Source organism: Cuculus canorus, chromosome 20 (genome assembly GCF_017976375.1).
Source record: "Cuculus canorus isolate bCucCan1 chromosome 20, bCucCan1.pri, whole genome shotgun sequence".
Classification (NCBI taxonomy): Eukaryota; Metazoa; Chordata; class Aves; order Cuculiformes; family Cuculidae; genus Cuculus; species Cuculus canorus.
The window spans coordinates 12191042-12206619 of record NC_071420.1 but is presented as its reverse complement, the minus strand read 5'-3'; the positions used below and the strand labels follow the sequence as shown (position 1 = coordinate 12206619).

At 52.4% G+C, this 15578-nt stretch overlaps 1 protein-coding gene across 1 annotated transcript in view; it reads left to right on the top strand.

Moving 5' to 3' along the window:
• Positions 1 to 15578, top strand: part of RNF43 (ring finger protein 43) — a 55981-nt gene that overhangs the window by 36466 nt on the left and 3937 nt on the right. Inside the window, 6 exon segments of the mRNA XM_009562106.2 lie at positions 3963 to 4037; positions 5572 to 5703; positions 6008 to 6109; positions 6740 to 6895; positions 8664 to 8766; positions 9221 to 10738. Coding sequence (XP_009560401.2) covers positions 3963 to 4037; positions 5572 to 5703; positions 6008 to 6109; positions 6740 to 6895; positions 8664 to 8766; positions 9221 to 10738 — 2086 coding nt within the window.

Below are 15578 nucleotides of genomic sequence, written 5' to 3'. Positions count from 1 at the left end.
TGAGGTGGATGCTGGTCTCTTTGCCCAAGTGATAGGTGATAGGACAAGAGGGAATGACCTCAGGTTGCACCAGAGTAGGTTCAGACTGGACATTAGGAAAAATTTCTTCACCGAAAGGGTTCTCGGGCACTGGCAGAGGCTGCCCAGGGAGCTGGTGAAGTCCCCATGCCTGGAGGGGTTTAAAAGTCAGGCAGATGAAGTGCTTAGGGATCTGGTTTAGTAGTGGACAGGTACAGTTGGGCTTGATGATCTTCAAGGTCTTTTCCAACCTAGTGATTCTATGACTTCCAGCACAGCTTGTGAGAGACACGAGAGCAAGGGCTCTGCAGGTACCTTAGGGAGCACAGCCGGGTATTCCAACTCGTCTGTGTCCATCCAGACATGACCATTGTGTTCAGGTGTTCCCAGGCTGCTGCATCTCCCAGGAGGACGTTGGGGTATGGGCAGCATCGGCTGGTTGGGTCCGTGCAGACGCTGTGGAGGATCTTGAACAGGATAGAGGAGCCATCAAAGAGTCATCTTCCATTTAAGAACCTAAAAGGTTTAAAAGCTGTTTTTCTAGTTATTCTTAATCTTTGTGTCTCTGATCCCAGTATGGGAAGCGCCAGTGTGTTACCGAGTACCAGACTTTCTGAGGAAGGTCTGCACAGGAAGGAGAGGCCGTGGTGTATTGCTGCACTGCGGTCATCAACACTAACCCTGATCCCTTCTCCAGGACCGCAAATCCCCCCAAACCAGACAAACCCCTCAGTTCACTGTCATGTTCATGCCTTGACAGAGTGACACTTCACTGGCCTTTAGCCATCACAGCTTTGTTACTAGAGCTGAATCTAACCCTGGGTTTTGAAATCCAGTCAAATGTGGCCATCCTGCCTGCAGGTACACCTGCTCCAAGATCTCACCCAGGGAAGTTCACAGCTCTTCTCCCCCCAAACAGGACTGGTTTAGCTGTGAAATACAGGCAGGTGTGCCTTAAGCTGGCTACATCCCTGGCCCCTGCCTTGCACCTTGGTTCCTCCATCCCCTTGCAATTGCTGTCTGGCTGATTCCCTATCCTCCTGAAGCCTCTTTCAAGCTCCTTTCCTCCAACTTCATACTGGTATCTTCCTCAGAATCCCTGGACAATGTTTCTCAAGAGCAGGAATGTGACTGTGGGATGTGGCTGATGCTCGCTGGACCAGGAACTTTGTTTTCCTGGCATGTGTTTTTTGCAGTAGAGCTTTGCACAATGAATTGCAGCGCTGTATCAATGATGATAAAAATACCCATGTGCACAGTGTTATCAGAACCTCTGCTTCAGCTGTCAGCCAGCCAAGCCGTGCACGCAGACAGTCCTGTCCAGCCCAGCACAAGGATAACTCCACGAGCCACCTGATGCCCTTGTCTGCTTCTCCTCTATTAGATTCTAGCACTGCTTCAGCATCCAAAGCTGAAAGAAGCAGGGAAGGTGTTTGGTCTGCAAGGGGAGAGAAAGGCTTGGTAAATATCTCTGGAATGAAGTTGTGGCAATTCCAGGTGCAATTCCAGGCTGAGGGGACAATGGACTGGGAGCATCCCTAAGGACAAGGATGTGTTGGGGGATGAGAAGTTCAACAAGAACTGGCAATGTGTGCTCACAGCCCAGAAACCAACTATGTCCTGGGCTGCATCCAAAGCCGTGGGACCAACAGGGCGGGGGGTGGGAATCTGCCCCTCTGCTCTGCTCTGGTGAGACTTCACCTGGAGCTGTGTCTAGTTCTGGAGTCCTCAGAACAGGAAGGACATGGAGCTACTGGAGCAAGTCCAGAGGAGGCCACGGATATGATCCAAGGGCTGGAGCACCTCCTGTATGAGAGCAGTCTGAGAGAGTTGGAGTTGTTCATCCTGGAGAAGAAAAGGCTGCAGGGAGACCTTAGAGCAGCTTCCAGTAGGGGAGGGGGCTCAGGAAAGCTGGGGAGGGGCTCTGGATCAGGGAGTGCAGGGAGAAGACAAGGGGAACAGTTTTGCGCTGCAAGAGAGGAGATTGAGATGAGATCTAAGGGAGAAATATTTTGCTGTGAGTGTGGGGAGGCCCTGGCCCAGGTTGCCCAGAGCAGTGGTGGCTGCCCCATCCCTGGAGGTGTTCCAGGCCAGGTTGGATGGGGCTTGGAGCCCCTGATCCATTGGGAGGTGCCCCTGATCCAGTGGGAGGTGTCCCTGCAGGGAGTAGAACTGGATGGGCTTTGAGGTCCTTTCCAACCTGAACAATTCCATGAAGCTATTTTTCTTTCTGATGCATCATTTATAAGTTTTTGCTGTATTATTTTGCCTGAGGGAACCATTGATTGTGAGTCTGGCTGACAGAGTGTGGAAACCTCCTAAATCATTCTGTAAATCCCTATTTGCACCAAAAGGTTTCAGTCCCCCACGAGGGAGGTTGGCTGTGCCATGCAGCTGAAGAGATCTGATGCAGAGACAACAAGCGCTCAGGAAATGATTGCAGCAGGCAGGCTGGGAATTGCTTGGACAGAAGCTGTGTCCTTTGCAGTGGAAGTCAGGAAGATGTTGGGAAGTCACTTGTCCAGTCTCATTTGTTGGTTTCACATCTTCTGTGTCTTTATCAGGAGAAAATCTTTGTAAAGCTTTTCTCTGCTCAGCAAAGCCTGACTGGCTGCAATGGATGAAAATCACTACCTGAAAGTCATATTTCTTCTTCAGTGCTGGCAGACGCTGAGGGTCCTTCAATCCCAGACAGGACCACAGTCTCTGATCTCTGCCTGAGCCCCTGATCCCACTTTTCCAGCTTCCCTGTCTGATACAGTTAACCCAAGAGTGTCAAATCCTATGATTTCTGCCTCCGTGGTCTTCCCGATCATCTGCACCGGCATTCACACCCTGATCTCTGTCGCCAGACCCAGGCACACAGCCCTGGCGCCCAGCTTTTCGCCAGCGAGGTGCATGGAGGTGACCCGCACCTGTGAGCACAGGATGGAGCTGAACCTGCTCCGCCACTGCTTGCTGCGCTGGGAATCCCCCTTCCCTTGGCTCTGCCGGCGCCCTGCGTTTGATATTGCATCTGGGAAGCGGCGGCACTGACCTCTGGCCCCTGAGCTGGGGTTTGGCAATGCAGTGGGTAAACTGCTGCCGCAGCTCCGGCAGCTCCCTGTTTGCACAGGCGCTCGGGACGCGCAGATCAAAGGGCTCCGCATGAGTAACAGCGGCCCAGCCCTGCACTTTGTTCACGATCCCGTCTCCCTTTCACAAGAGGCTGCCTCTGCCTGCCTGGAGGGCTTGAAGGGCTTTGGTGGGAGGACATGGGTGACCCCGCACGAGGTCCTCCAGGCAGTGTGCTCTGACCTCAAATGAGTATGGCATGCAGACACGTTTGGGTGGGTCTCCAGGCTGTCCTCCTTGGGCGGCAGCAAACGGTGGGCTGTGAAAAGCCATCCCCCTCCTAATCCCAAACCAGATCTGCAGCCTGAGCATCGCCTGAGCTTCTCCGTGATAAATGTGGGGACAGGGAGCAGGGAGAGCAATGTGTGTAGGAGTCAGGCCCATAGACAGCTCAGGTGCAGTCATGGAGAGATATGGGAACCTGCAGAGGCTTCTGCTGTCAGGACAGCTACGTAGCAGTCAGCAGAGCTAACAGGGCTGCAGGTCCATCTCCAGCACATCCAGCTCTGGAGCAAAGCGGCCCATGGCACAGCCAGGTGGGGAACCTGGTGTTAAGGTTTATGAGTCACTGTGGCTGCAAGCCCACCAACTTATTTGCCTCCACAACTTTAAGGAGAAACCATCCATCAACAGCAGAACTGTAGCAAAAGCAGGCACTGCAGCTCTTGGTCACAGATACTGAAATCAAGGGGGAGCTGGTTTCTCAATTCAAGCAGCAGGTGCTTCTTTCCCAGTGATGAGCTGTGGAGGCGCGTACCTGTCCAAATGGTAGATGTTCATACAGATGTACAAGACAAAATGTCTACTGAAGCTTCTGTTCTTTTTGACAGGCAAAGCTGGCAGGGGAGCGTGGAGCTCGTGCGATCCTTTTTGACATCACCGATGATGAAAGCGCTGCTGATCAGGTACAAACCCGTTGATATTATCAGCTAAACAAGTGACCTTGTCCCATCTCAAAACATGGCCAGGTGAGGACCCACCAGCCACCAACACATTGTTGGGGGTCCCAGGAGTGTCCTGGGACTGGGGATCCTGTGGGCTGGCTTTGAACATTAGCTCTTAGCTCATCTGTGCACACAGACAGTGCTTTGCTCTTTTGCTCCCTCTGTGTCACATCCTGATTTCGGCACAGCACGAGCAGGACAGCAGCTCCCAAACAGCACCTTGCTGCTCTCAAAGGACACTGTCTGGTCAGCTGAGATTTTCTGCCAGGAGCTGGATGCTTCCTCTTGGGTCACAGATTTCCCAATCCCATCTAGTACAGACAATCCTGGTGTGCCTTAGGGGAAAGAAGATTACTCCAGTTTGTAAGCCGAAGTCACGGCCACCCTGCTATGCTGGTCACGATGCTCCTGCTGCAAGTTCAACCTTGGTTTAGAGACCTCCAGAGGTCCCTTCTACCAATACTGCTCATCTCTGGAAAGGAGTGGGTTCACCATTGAAATAATCAAGCAATAATGAAAAGCTAAGCTGAAAAGGGGGAGGTTGAGATGAGATCTTAGGAAGCAATGTTTTGCTGTGAGGGTGGGGAGGCCCTGTCCCAGGTTGCCCAGAGCAGTGGTGGCTGTCCCATCCCTGGAGGGGTTCCAGGCCAGGTTGGATGGGGCTTGGAGCCCCTGATCCAGTGGGAGGTGTCCCTGCCCATTGCAGGGGGTGGAACTGGATGGGATTTAAGGTCCCTTCCAACCCAACCCATTCCATGATTCTGTGTTTAGATGAGAGGACAGGTAGAGGAGCTGGTGCCTGAGCTTCTTCAGACTCTGGGCTGACTCCTGCTCACTGGGTCCATCCCTCATGGTTCTGTCATGCACTTACAACTTAATTTCTGATGCCAGAGAAATGCAGCAGTGAGTGCAGGCCCATGAGGTGATGCTGAGGCTGCTCAGTAAGGGCATGGGAAGTGGTCACAAGGTCTGCTTTCCACCCTGGCTCAGGTCAGGAGGCAGGAGGAGGGGACAGACTGGGACACTGGCTGAACCAGCCCATACTGGGCTGCCTGAATAGGGGTGGAAAACTGCAAGTGTGATCAGAAACAAAGAGCATGTCCTGCAGATGCAGAGGGAGGAGGGGGAATACTGATGGATCTCGCAGGAAGGGAAGCATTTTTATAGCAAAGGCAGTGTTTCTGGCAGTTGCTGCATGGAAGAGGAGAGACCAAGAACTTTCGCACAGGGGCCTGAAAGAGGAGCACAAGAGACACTGAGCGGTGTCCGGTTGTGCATGAGAAGGCACCATCGTGGGAAATAAAGAAAGTCAGGCTGAAGAGTTGGTAAAAGAGGAGGAGCTTCCATGTGGTTTCATCATAGACCTTTGGGGGAGCAGTCAGTCTCTCAAGTGTGTGCAAGAAGCATTGGGAGAAACCAGACTTGCCTTGGGACCAGGATAGTCCTTGTTTCAGGCTGCTCTGGACCATCTCTCAGTGTGTTTGTTTCATTACAGCTGCGAAAGCCCAGAGGTCTGAGTCAGCCCGTGGTTCTGATCAGGGGCCATGATGCTGAGCTTCTCATGGGTGTCGTGAACAAAAACAGAGAGGCCCACGTGAAGATAGAGGTCAAGGAGCCACCAGCTTGGGTGAGAGACACACTAATCCCACTGCCTCTTCTGTCCTCCCTCCTAAGCTGCTCTGGGCTTAACTTTCTCATCTCGTGCTACCTTTAACTATGGCCTCTAGGGAGCTGAGAAGCTGCAAGAGATAAATTCCATCCCTGCTGTGATGTGCAGAGAAGACAACACTTTTTCCTTTATCTCTAAAGGTAGAGCTTGGCCAAGGATCATGGATTCAAAGCTGATGGTCAAGCAGAGAATGGGAATATCTTGCCTGGTCTCTCCCACCCGTGCCACACAAGAGTAATTTCTTCCCTTTTTTATCCAACAGCCAGACTATGACGTGTGGATCCTTCTCACGGTGGTCAGCACTGTGGTCATCATCATTTTGATATTTTTCATCCGCACAAAGTGCCATCTGAACAGGACTCAGGTAGGAATCTCATGGGCAGATGGGTCTGAGCAAACACGAATGCATGAAGGGCAGGAATGGACGCAGTTTCAGAGGGGAATTGCGCCTCTGGGTGAACTGGAGATGCGACCACGTGAGGCAGGAGCAGGGATGAGGAGCGTGAGCTGAGATGGACCAGCAGCATCCCTCGTGTGGCGGCCTCACTGCCCCAACAGCACTGCAGCCCCAGCACCTTCTAGAGCCTGGCCCAGCACCCAAAGCTGCAGAGCTGGCCTACAAGCTCTTGATTTTAACTACTGTCAGTATTGGAAGAGAGCAGAAGATTTCATATTTTAAATAGAAACCAACAAAGTAAATAATGATCTTTCCAGAGTCAGAGCTATTTCCTGGTTTGGGATAACCCGTTGGTCCTACAGGGCCTTCAGGACTCACCAGTTCAGCACTGCTGAGTAGTTTTGTGTGTCCAGTGCCAGATGTCTGCTGCTGGTGGCAAAGCCTACTCTGGCTCAGTCAGGTTAGATAAAAAGTCACCTCTGGAAATAAGTATCACCCCCAAATTCCTGATAACCTCATTCTGAAAATGGAAGGGCAAGGAAAAGTTTGGCAAGGTAAGGCTGAACCTCTCCTTAAAGCCTCCTTTCTCCCCGGCAGGACTCCCTGCAGCAGCAGACCATGCAGGCTATCGGGCAGCTGGCCACGCGCACATACCAGGCAAGGAGCCGGCAGGCATCGCGCTGGGACTCGGCCAGCAGCTGCAGCTCAGCCCCGGTCTGTGCCATTTGCCTGGAGGAGTTCAGTGAGGGCCAGGTAGGCTGCTCTTAGCCACGTCTCGGAGCTTCTTGGCCACAGTCCAGCAAGAGCAGAGCAGTCCAGCAGACGCATGAGACCCTCTGGACTTTTCCTTCAGCAGCTCTGGAGTAGCATTGATGAAGACCTGCCTGTTCCTTGGCCAGAAAAGCCACTGCTAAAGTCATAGATTAGAATCATAGAATCAATAAGTTTGGCAAAGCCCCCTAAGCTCACCCAGACCAACACCATATGACTACTAAACCATGTCCCCAAATGCCACATCTACACAATTTTTGAACCCCTCCAGGGATGGAGATTCTACCACTGCCCTGGGCAGCCTCTGCCAGGGCTTCTGCCAGGGCTACGAGGACAAATTGAGAGAGTTGGGCTTGTCAGCGTGGAAAAGAGAGGGCTTCCAGGAGATCTTGTAGTGACCTTCCAGTACCTGAAGAGGCTACAGGAAAGCTGGAGAGGCTTGTGAGGATAGGATGAGGGGGAATGGGTACAAACTGGAAATGGGTAAATTTAGACTGGACATTAGGAAGAATTTCTTCCCCGTGAGAGTGGTGAGGCACTGGAACAGGTTGCCCAGGGAGATTGTGGCTGCCCCATCCCTGGAGGTGTTCAAGGCCAGGTTGGATGGGGCATTGGGCAGCCTGATCCAGTGGGATGTCCCTGCCCGTGGCAGGGAGTGGAACTAGATGATCTTTAAGGTCCCTTCCAACCCAAACTATTCTATGATTCACCACTCTGGCAGTGAAGACATTTTTCCTAACACCTAATCTAAACCTCACCTGGTGCAACTTGAGGCCATTTCCTCTCATTTTGTCCCTTGTTACTTGGGAGAAGAGCCTAGCACCCACCGCACCACAACCTCCTTTTCGGGAGCTGTAGAGAGCGATGAGGTCTACCCTCAACCTCCTCGTCTCCAGGCTAAACAGCCCCAGGTCCCTCAGCCACTCCCAGAGCCCTTGGGCTTCAGACCCTCCCCCAGCTCTGTTCCCTTCTCCAGATGCGCTCCAGCCCCTCAATGTCCTCCTTAGAGTGAGGGGCCCAAAACTCAGCCCAGGATTCGAGGTGCAGCTTCACCAGCACTGAGTGCAGGGTGTGATGCCCTGCTCCTGTTGGCCATGATGTTTCTGACCCAAGCCAGAATGCTGTTGGCTTCTTGGCCACTGTTGGCTAATGTTCAGCTGCTGTCGACCAACATCTCCAGGTCCTTTTCTGCCAGGCAACTTTCCAGCTGCTCTTCCCCAAGCCTGGAGCGCTGCATGGGGTTGCTGTGGCCCATATGCAGAACCCGGCACTGAGCCTTGTTGATTCACTAACTTGAGTCACTTGCAGATTCACATTCTCTGAAGACAAGTCTCCAGCTGTTGCTGTAGGGTAAAATGTCCATAATCATAGAATCATAGAATCACCAGGTTGGAAAGGACCCACTAGATCATCGTGTCCAACCATTCCTAACACTCCCTTAAACCATGTCCCTAAGCAATGCATCCATATTGAAACAATGGGGCAAAAGCGAGGTTTGCTTCTCCAATGCACTCATCCTGAAACCCCCCTATTCCCAAAGGCTAGCACTTTTCTGGACATTCACACCCCAGCACTGGACACAGCAAGTGGAAACAGAGCTGCCAGGTGGCTGCACAGCCTCCTCCATGCAAAGCTGAGCTGCCGATCACTCACCATTAGACATTTTTCAATCCTGCAAGGTTCACTTCCATCCAGGTCTTGGGACGTGGTTGTCCCTGTTCACAGTCCTCTTCTCTCCACCTCTCTCTAGGAACTGCGGATCATCTCGTGCTCCCATGAATTTCACCGGGAGTGTGTGGACCCCTGGCTGCAGCAACACCACACGTGTCCACTTTGCATGTTCAATATCCTTGGTAGGGCTCAGACACAGCATTTCCGGGACAGAGATGGAGTTGGGTGCAGGGGTTGTGCCCAGGAGGTCCATGTGCCCTTGGATGGTGCATACAGTGGGTGCGTTAGCAGGAGCACATGTCCCCATGCACGGGGGTATATGCAGAGAGGGGTCCCTGTACGTGTGAGCCCCTGCAGTGCACAGCAAGGTGCTGGGCTTGGGCTGGGACCTGCATCAAGAGGAGGGGTTTCCAGTCCTGGGATCCATGGGGAAGGGAGGTGGGATCTGAGGGTCAGGTCATGGGTGGCTTCTGAGTGTGCAGGACCATCAAGATGGTTTGGTGGTGGTAGTGAGGAGTTGCAGGGCATGGGTGGGATGTGGGACCATTGCGGGAGTGCAGTGGAAGCTCACTGGCACTGGGGCTACTGCAGGTGGGCTGTGGGACATGTGCTGGATGCTCCCTTCTCTCTTCACAGCCAGAGACTCGGTGGACCAGGCCACGTCTGCTGGCTCCAGGCTGGCCCCTCAGGACATGGAGCCTGGACGACGGCTCCACCTTTTCCGCCAGCACCCAGGACATGCCCTTTACCACCTCCCACATGCATATCCTCAGAGGAACCTCAGGAGCTTCCCCCCGGAGCCAGCCCAAGGCAACCCTTTCTTCTGCTCTCCAGAGCTCTCCCAGCTGGATTTTGGCACCATCCACTATGTGCCCTACAGGCCAGCCGCCTCTCTGCCTGCCTGCAGCCACTCATCACCCCTGGCCCAGAGTTTGCTGGGTCAGCAGCATCCCAACCCCCTGGTGTGTGGGCAGACGCTGCCGCCCCACAGGACTTGCTCTCTCCAGCCCCAGCCCCCCTGCCCAGGGTTCACGGCAGCCCTGGTGCAGAAGCAGCACCGTGTACCCGCCCAGCGCCGGGGCGGCATCCACGGGCACCAGCACAACAGCAGCGGCTCCGGAGAGAGCTATCTCACCGAGCACAGCGGGTACCTGGCAGACGGGCCAGGCAGTGACTCCAGCTCGGGGCCTTGTCATGGTTCCTCCAGTGACTCTATGTTGAACTGCACGGATATCAGCCTGCAGGGCATCCACGGCAGCTGCTCCACCTTCCGCAGCTCCCTCAGCAGTGACTATGACCCCTTTGTGTACTGCAGCTCTGAGGGACCTGCCACAGACAACGGCCAGAAGCAGCCGCGGCCACTGAGGGAGACACGACCCAGGTCCTTGGACCTGGTGGTGCCTGGGGGTGCCGCTCCAGCCAAGCCCCAGGTGCTCAGCCACATCCACTACCACCACCACCAGCACCATCACTACAGAGGAGACACAGACTGTCTGCCTGGGCGGGCTGGGCAGCGCAAATCCCGCTCCTCTGGGGCCAAGGTTGGCTTCCACAGTGCTCGGACACAAAAGAGAACTCAGAAAAGCCCTCCCCGCCAGCAGTCTTTGGAAAGCAGAGCTGGGCTACAGGAGGCAGCTCTGGCAGGGCAGGCAGCCTGTACTCAGCAAGGCTGGGAGCCCCCTCGTGCCCCCTCTGCTGCTTCAAACAGGTTGGACTTTAGTGTAGATGCCACCAGACAATCAGGAGCAGCAGGCACATCTGCTGTCCCGCTGCCCTTGAGATACAGCTTCCAGAGCCGTCATCACCGAAGGAAAAGAAAGTGTCCCCTAGATCCCGACCCTGCTCCCCTGCCCGAGAACTCAGCCTTGCCCAAATCCTGTGACGCTCACATTCCTCCCAGCCACCCTGCTGGCCACTGCTGCTCACCTGAAGTTCAGCCCCTGATCCCAAGCACTCCCCTGCCCTGCGGCTCAGGCTCTCAGCCGCTCTGGAAGTGTTTAGTGCCGCAATCCAGCTCACAGCTGAAAAAGCAAGAGGAGGGGTTGTTAGGACAAGAGGGAAACCGCATGGCTTCTGCTGATTTCTCAGGGACGGGCGCTCCCAGACACAGTGTGAGTCTTCACCCTCACCACCCATCGCAGCAGGGCAGGCAGGGTAAGTCTGGTGTTTGCCTCTTCTTGCAGCCAGCAGGTGAGTGAGGGTGGTTTGCAGAAGGTACTCAGTGCCTGGTGCTTTTGCAGTTTTTTCCTACAGTACCATCAACAACAGAATGGTGTCAGAGCTCACCCATCCAGAGATGATGGCCTGAACAATTAATGTCTGATAATGAATGCACTAAACCCTTCAGTTTTATAATCTCAGAATCACAGAATGGTTTGAGTTGGAAGGGAGCACAAAGCCCATCCAGTCCCACTCCTGCCATGGGCAGGGACACTCCCACTGGATCTGGGGCTCCAAGCCCCATCCAACCTGGCCTGGAACATCTCAAGAGATGGGGCAGCCACCATGGCTCTGGGCAACCTGGGCCACGGCCTCATTATGTTATTTTAGGAACTTTTGTAGTAAAACGATACAAATGAGAAATCAAGTGGCTATTTTGAACTGAACATCTCTAGCAGCTGGAATATCTCACAAAGGAAGGTGTGGGATCACATTTCTCACGGTTCTGCATATCATTCTAGAGGCCTTACTGCCAGAGTTGGCCTCAAGCTCCACCAGGGGAGGTTCAGACTGGATATCAGAAAAAAATTTTTCACTGAAAGAGTCATGGGGCCTTGTCAGGGGCTGTCCAGGGAGGGGGGGTCACCATCCCTGGAGGGATTTTAAAGATGGATAGACGAGGTGCTCAGGGACACGGTTTAGTGGCAAATAGGAATGGTTGGACTCGATGATCCAAGAGATCTTTTCCAACCTGGTGATTTTATGATTCTCTATAAAAGTTATTATCATTAAGGCTCCAGTTATTTCAGCCAACCCCAGCTAACTGGAAACAATAAGGAAGGATGTATGCGTGACCAGTGGAAGTAGGAGAATAAACTGGATGAGTTTATGGATTCACACATCCCTCATTTCTCACCTCTTTCTGTTGTGTGGGAGTTGCATTTTAGTGTTGTTTGGAAAGGACATGGCAAAGTTTGGCCCTTTGTCTACCTGCTGTACATCTCTTGTGGAGAGGAAGCAAATGAGTTTGAGATGAGGCTGTTTGAAAGAACCTGAGTTAGGCCTCAAGTTGCAACAGGGGAGGTTTAGATTGGGTGTTGGGAAAAAATTTCTTCACTGACAGAGTGGTGAAGCCCTGGCAGAGGCTGCCCAGGGCAGTAGGGGAGTCTCCATCCCTGGAGGGGTTCTAGAAACGTATGGCCATGGCACTTAGGGTAAGGGTTTAGTAGGCACGGTGATGGGCTGATGGTTGGACTGGATGAGGTCAGAGGGCTTTGCCAACCCTGACGATTCTCTGATCCCATGTGTTCGGTTCACAGATCTTGCTCTCTCAGGCTCCTCCTGATACAGCACCCAGCATGTCAGTATGGGATGGCGCTGGCTCTGAGCAGAATTGGGCTCCCTCCCTCGCCTGCAGCTGACTCACTGCAGGTCCTCGGGCAAATCAGTTTGATTTAGGTACCAAATACAGAGCCAGCTGCCTAATTTCTGTTCCAGTGCTGCCCTTACACTCGTGACTCACCATGCCCACTGTGCCACGGAGATAATAACTTCCTCCCCGTGCTGGTCTATCCAGCCCGACCCCACACCCAGGCTGCCGGTGGTGGGACTTCTGCCGAGGAGGAGAGTCTGGGTGCGTGCACAGTGCTGGTGCCTGAAGTGCTCCAGGCTCCCAGAATCCCAGGAACAGATTTTCTTTTTCCCAGGCATAGAGGTGCCTGACACTGGAGATAGGTGATACGGGAGGTTCTTCAAAGAGCCCAGAGGGATTCTGCTGTGGCAAGAGGGAAGGATGCAACAGTGCAGGGATGTCTCTCTGTTTCACAATTAGCTCTGTGTGCTGGTGTCCCCCGAGCCAGAGGCAGTAGACTGTGATATTGCCAGGACATAGTCCTTGCGGGATCATAGCAAGAGACCTCTGCATGGAGAGAGAGCCGTCCTGGCATGAGGGCAGGCTGCTCAGGGGTCACTTTGAGATCCCAGTTCAGAAAGAAACTGTGAGGACTCCCCGAGTCCCTAGAGCTTGTGCACCCAACACCAGGTGGTGGGTGTTGCAGCATCCAGGGCACTGCGAGGGTATGTGCTGTGATGCCTCTGTCTCCTAGTGGATGGTCCCAGCAGCCCAGATCTGTTCCCACCTCCTGATGGTGCAACAGAGAAAGTTCTCTGACACCCACCTAGAGCAAGTGCGAGCGTGCTTTGCCTTCATTCCCTCTCCTCTCCCTTTCCGAGGAGCCAGAAGGACTGATGTATTTGAAAGCAGTGTGACTCTACCTATTTGACTGCAGTAGCTTCTGTGGATGCTTTCCAGACCAGCAGACAGTCAGTGTCTCATTGTAAGATTGAGAAAATGCATAGAAAGGACTATTAGGACTTTAAAGGACTTTGTTAGGAACCAAGGGCAGTTAAAGCGAGTGGGAGCTCATGCCGGGCTTATGCAGAAAAGCCATGAAGCTGAAAACACATTGGTTGACATAACACAACCTGTGAGTTATAATCACATCTGTTCTTTATCTTAGAAAGATACTGGACATAAATCAATAGAGAACAAGTGAAAAGAGCAAAGAACAATTTCAACAGACAGTCCCGTGTAAGCAGGATACAAAAAAATAGACAAGGAGACCAAGGAGAAATGCACACGTGCTTCTAAATCAATGTTGTGAGGCTAAGAGCATAAGTGGATGGATTAGAAAGCCTGACTTTAAATTAAAGTTTTGAGATAAACTCTTCAGAAACTCAGTTTAAAACAAAACAAACAGTGTGAGCCTGTAATTCTCAGGGGAAATTACAGAGAGGAGAAGAGCGTGTCTCTTCTCGTGGCATGGGAGGGACACTTTGTGTTAAGGAGAGCGTGAAGTCCAATGACAAGTACCACAAAAATTCCCAGCCGTGCCTAGAGATGAGGGTGGTGTTGGGGATGTAGCACACAGCATCAGCACAGGCTGCAGTGGGGGAGCCCACACAGACACCAGAATCTTCTTCACCCAATCCCAAAAAAAGCAGCCAAAAGAATAAGATGCTTTTGGGCATGGGGATCATTGAAAGCCCCAGAAAAGGCCTGGCCAAGGGGCAGAGCGGAGGGTCATTAGAAGCAAGAAGATATTCTTCCAAAGAAGGGGTGGTTAGACAGAGAAATGAGAAAAGAGCTGGGTGCAAAGCCAAGCACGCAGCTCTGGCAAGACAGCCAGGAAGGATTTCTCTGAAAAAAATGGTGAAAAAGAGACAGGTTGTTAATTAATAATAACGTTAATGCAAACATTTTCAGCCTCATCAGAAGGCAGAAGGCTGCCAGAGGCTCTGCAGGTCCAGGGAGTAGCTTAGGTCAAAAGGGCCGTTCAAGGGGTGTAACTGCAGAGCAGAAGAACAAACTGAATGCATGGAAGTGCTGGAGGAGGTTCTCACCCCAGTGTATCTCAATTCAGGGTGTGGGGGAGAGCATCCTTCACCAATCCAGTCATCAGTAAACATTTCTGAAATGCATGAACAGTAGCACATGGCCAGGGCTACAGCTCCGTCACCTGGGCATCGTGCAGGGGCTGAAACCACAGGCTGCAACCTGCTACTCCTGCTCTGAGCCAGGAGGAAGACCTGAGGGCAATATCAGCTCCAGGCATGGAATGAGGAGCCTGACTTTCCTGCCAAGCAAATTGTTAGAGATTCAAATCCAGGGTCTAACTTTTAGGCACAGGGCTGAGTGTGAAAACCAGGGGAGGAGTCAACGCAGAGTTTGTAGAGAGAGAAAATGCCTCGCAGAGCTTTTAGGGGAAGGAAACTCTCAAAGGATAAAAGGAAAGGTGCTCTTGTAGGTAAATAACTGGCTAAAAAACAGGAGACAAAGTGCAGATCAGCCTTAATGGAAGGAAGTTACTCAGAGAAGGTGGAAAGTGGAGTTCTTCAACTGTCTGCACCTTTCAGCAAGCTCATAAATAGCCTGGACGAGGAGCAGAGCTTGCAAAGTGTGCAACAGACAAAATCCTTCAGGACTGTCAGTTTTAAAACTGCTTACAAAGCGTTACAGAAGGATTTCCCGTTTGAGTTATCAGCAGTAGAGTGGTGGAGTAAATCCCATGGAAGTAACAGAAAATGCCACACATGAGCAGCACCGCTTTTAAGTAAAAATCAGATTATTATTAGGAGCTGGCTGGGAACAAAGTGGGGAGAAGCAGAAAGTGCTGTTGTGCAGCTGCACGGGTGTGAGGTGCTTTCACAGCTCCCATCTGCTACTGGTCTCCGCCTTTCAAAAAAGTATGTAGCAGAGGTCATAGTGTAGAAGGTATCGAGTACAGTCACAGCTATGTATGTTTTCTGAGAAAACAGACAGAATACAAGATTTTCATGTGGGAAAGAGGTGATTAGCAGAGGATATGAAAGAGAAGATAGGAAATCGGGGGGGGGGGGAGACTTGGTGGTGCTTATAACAAAAGAATTGGTGGCATCAGATGAGAACTAGGAGCTTTAAAGCGTCCAATAAGGTAACACTCAGCACTCATTGCCCAGAGGAGATAGGTGCCAGAAGTAAAATGGGTTCGAGAGCCTAGATCAAGAGCTATCACATGCAGAGATGCAAATCCACTCTCTGGCTCAGGAAGTCCCTAAACCAGGGTTTCCAGAAGCTGGCAGCACTCTTGTGGGATGCAGCACCCTCCAGGCCTGTTCTTACCTCACCCAGCTGCAAGGTGAGGCTGAACCTTGCTCTGGAGAAGCCCGTGGAGAAACTCCACTTGTGCTGGCAGTGCTGTGCACGGGCATCATGAGGAGCAATGCTGCCCGAAGTCATCACCAGGGCATAGAAGGTGATGCCAAAGATGCTTGCATGATCTTGGAGTTTATACTG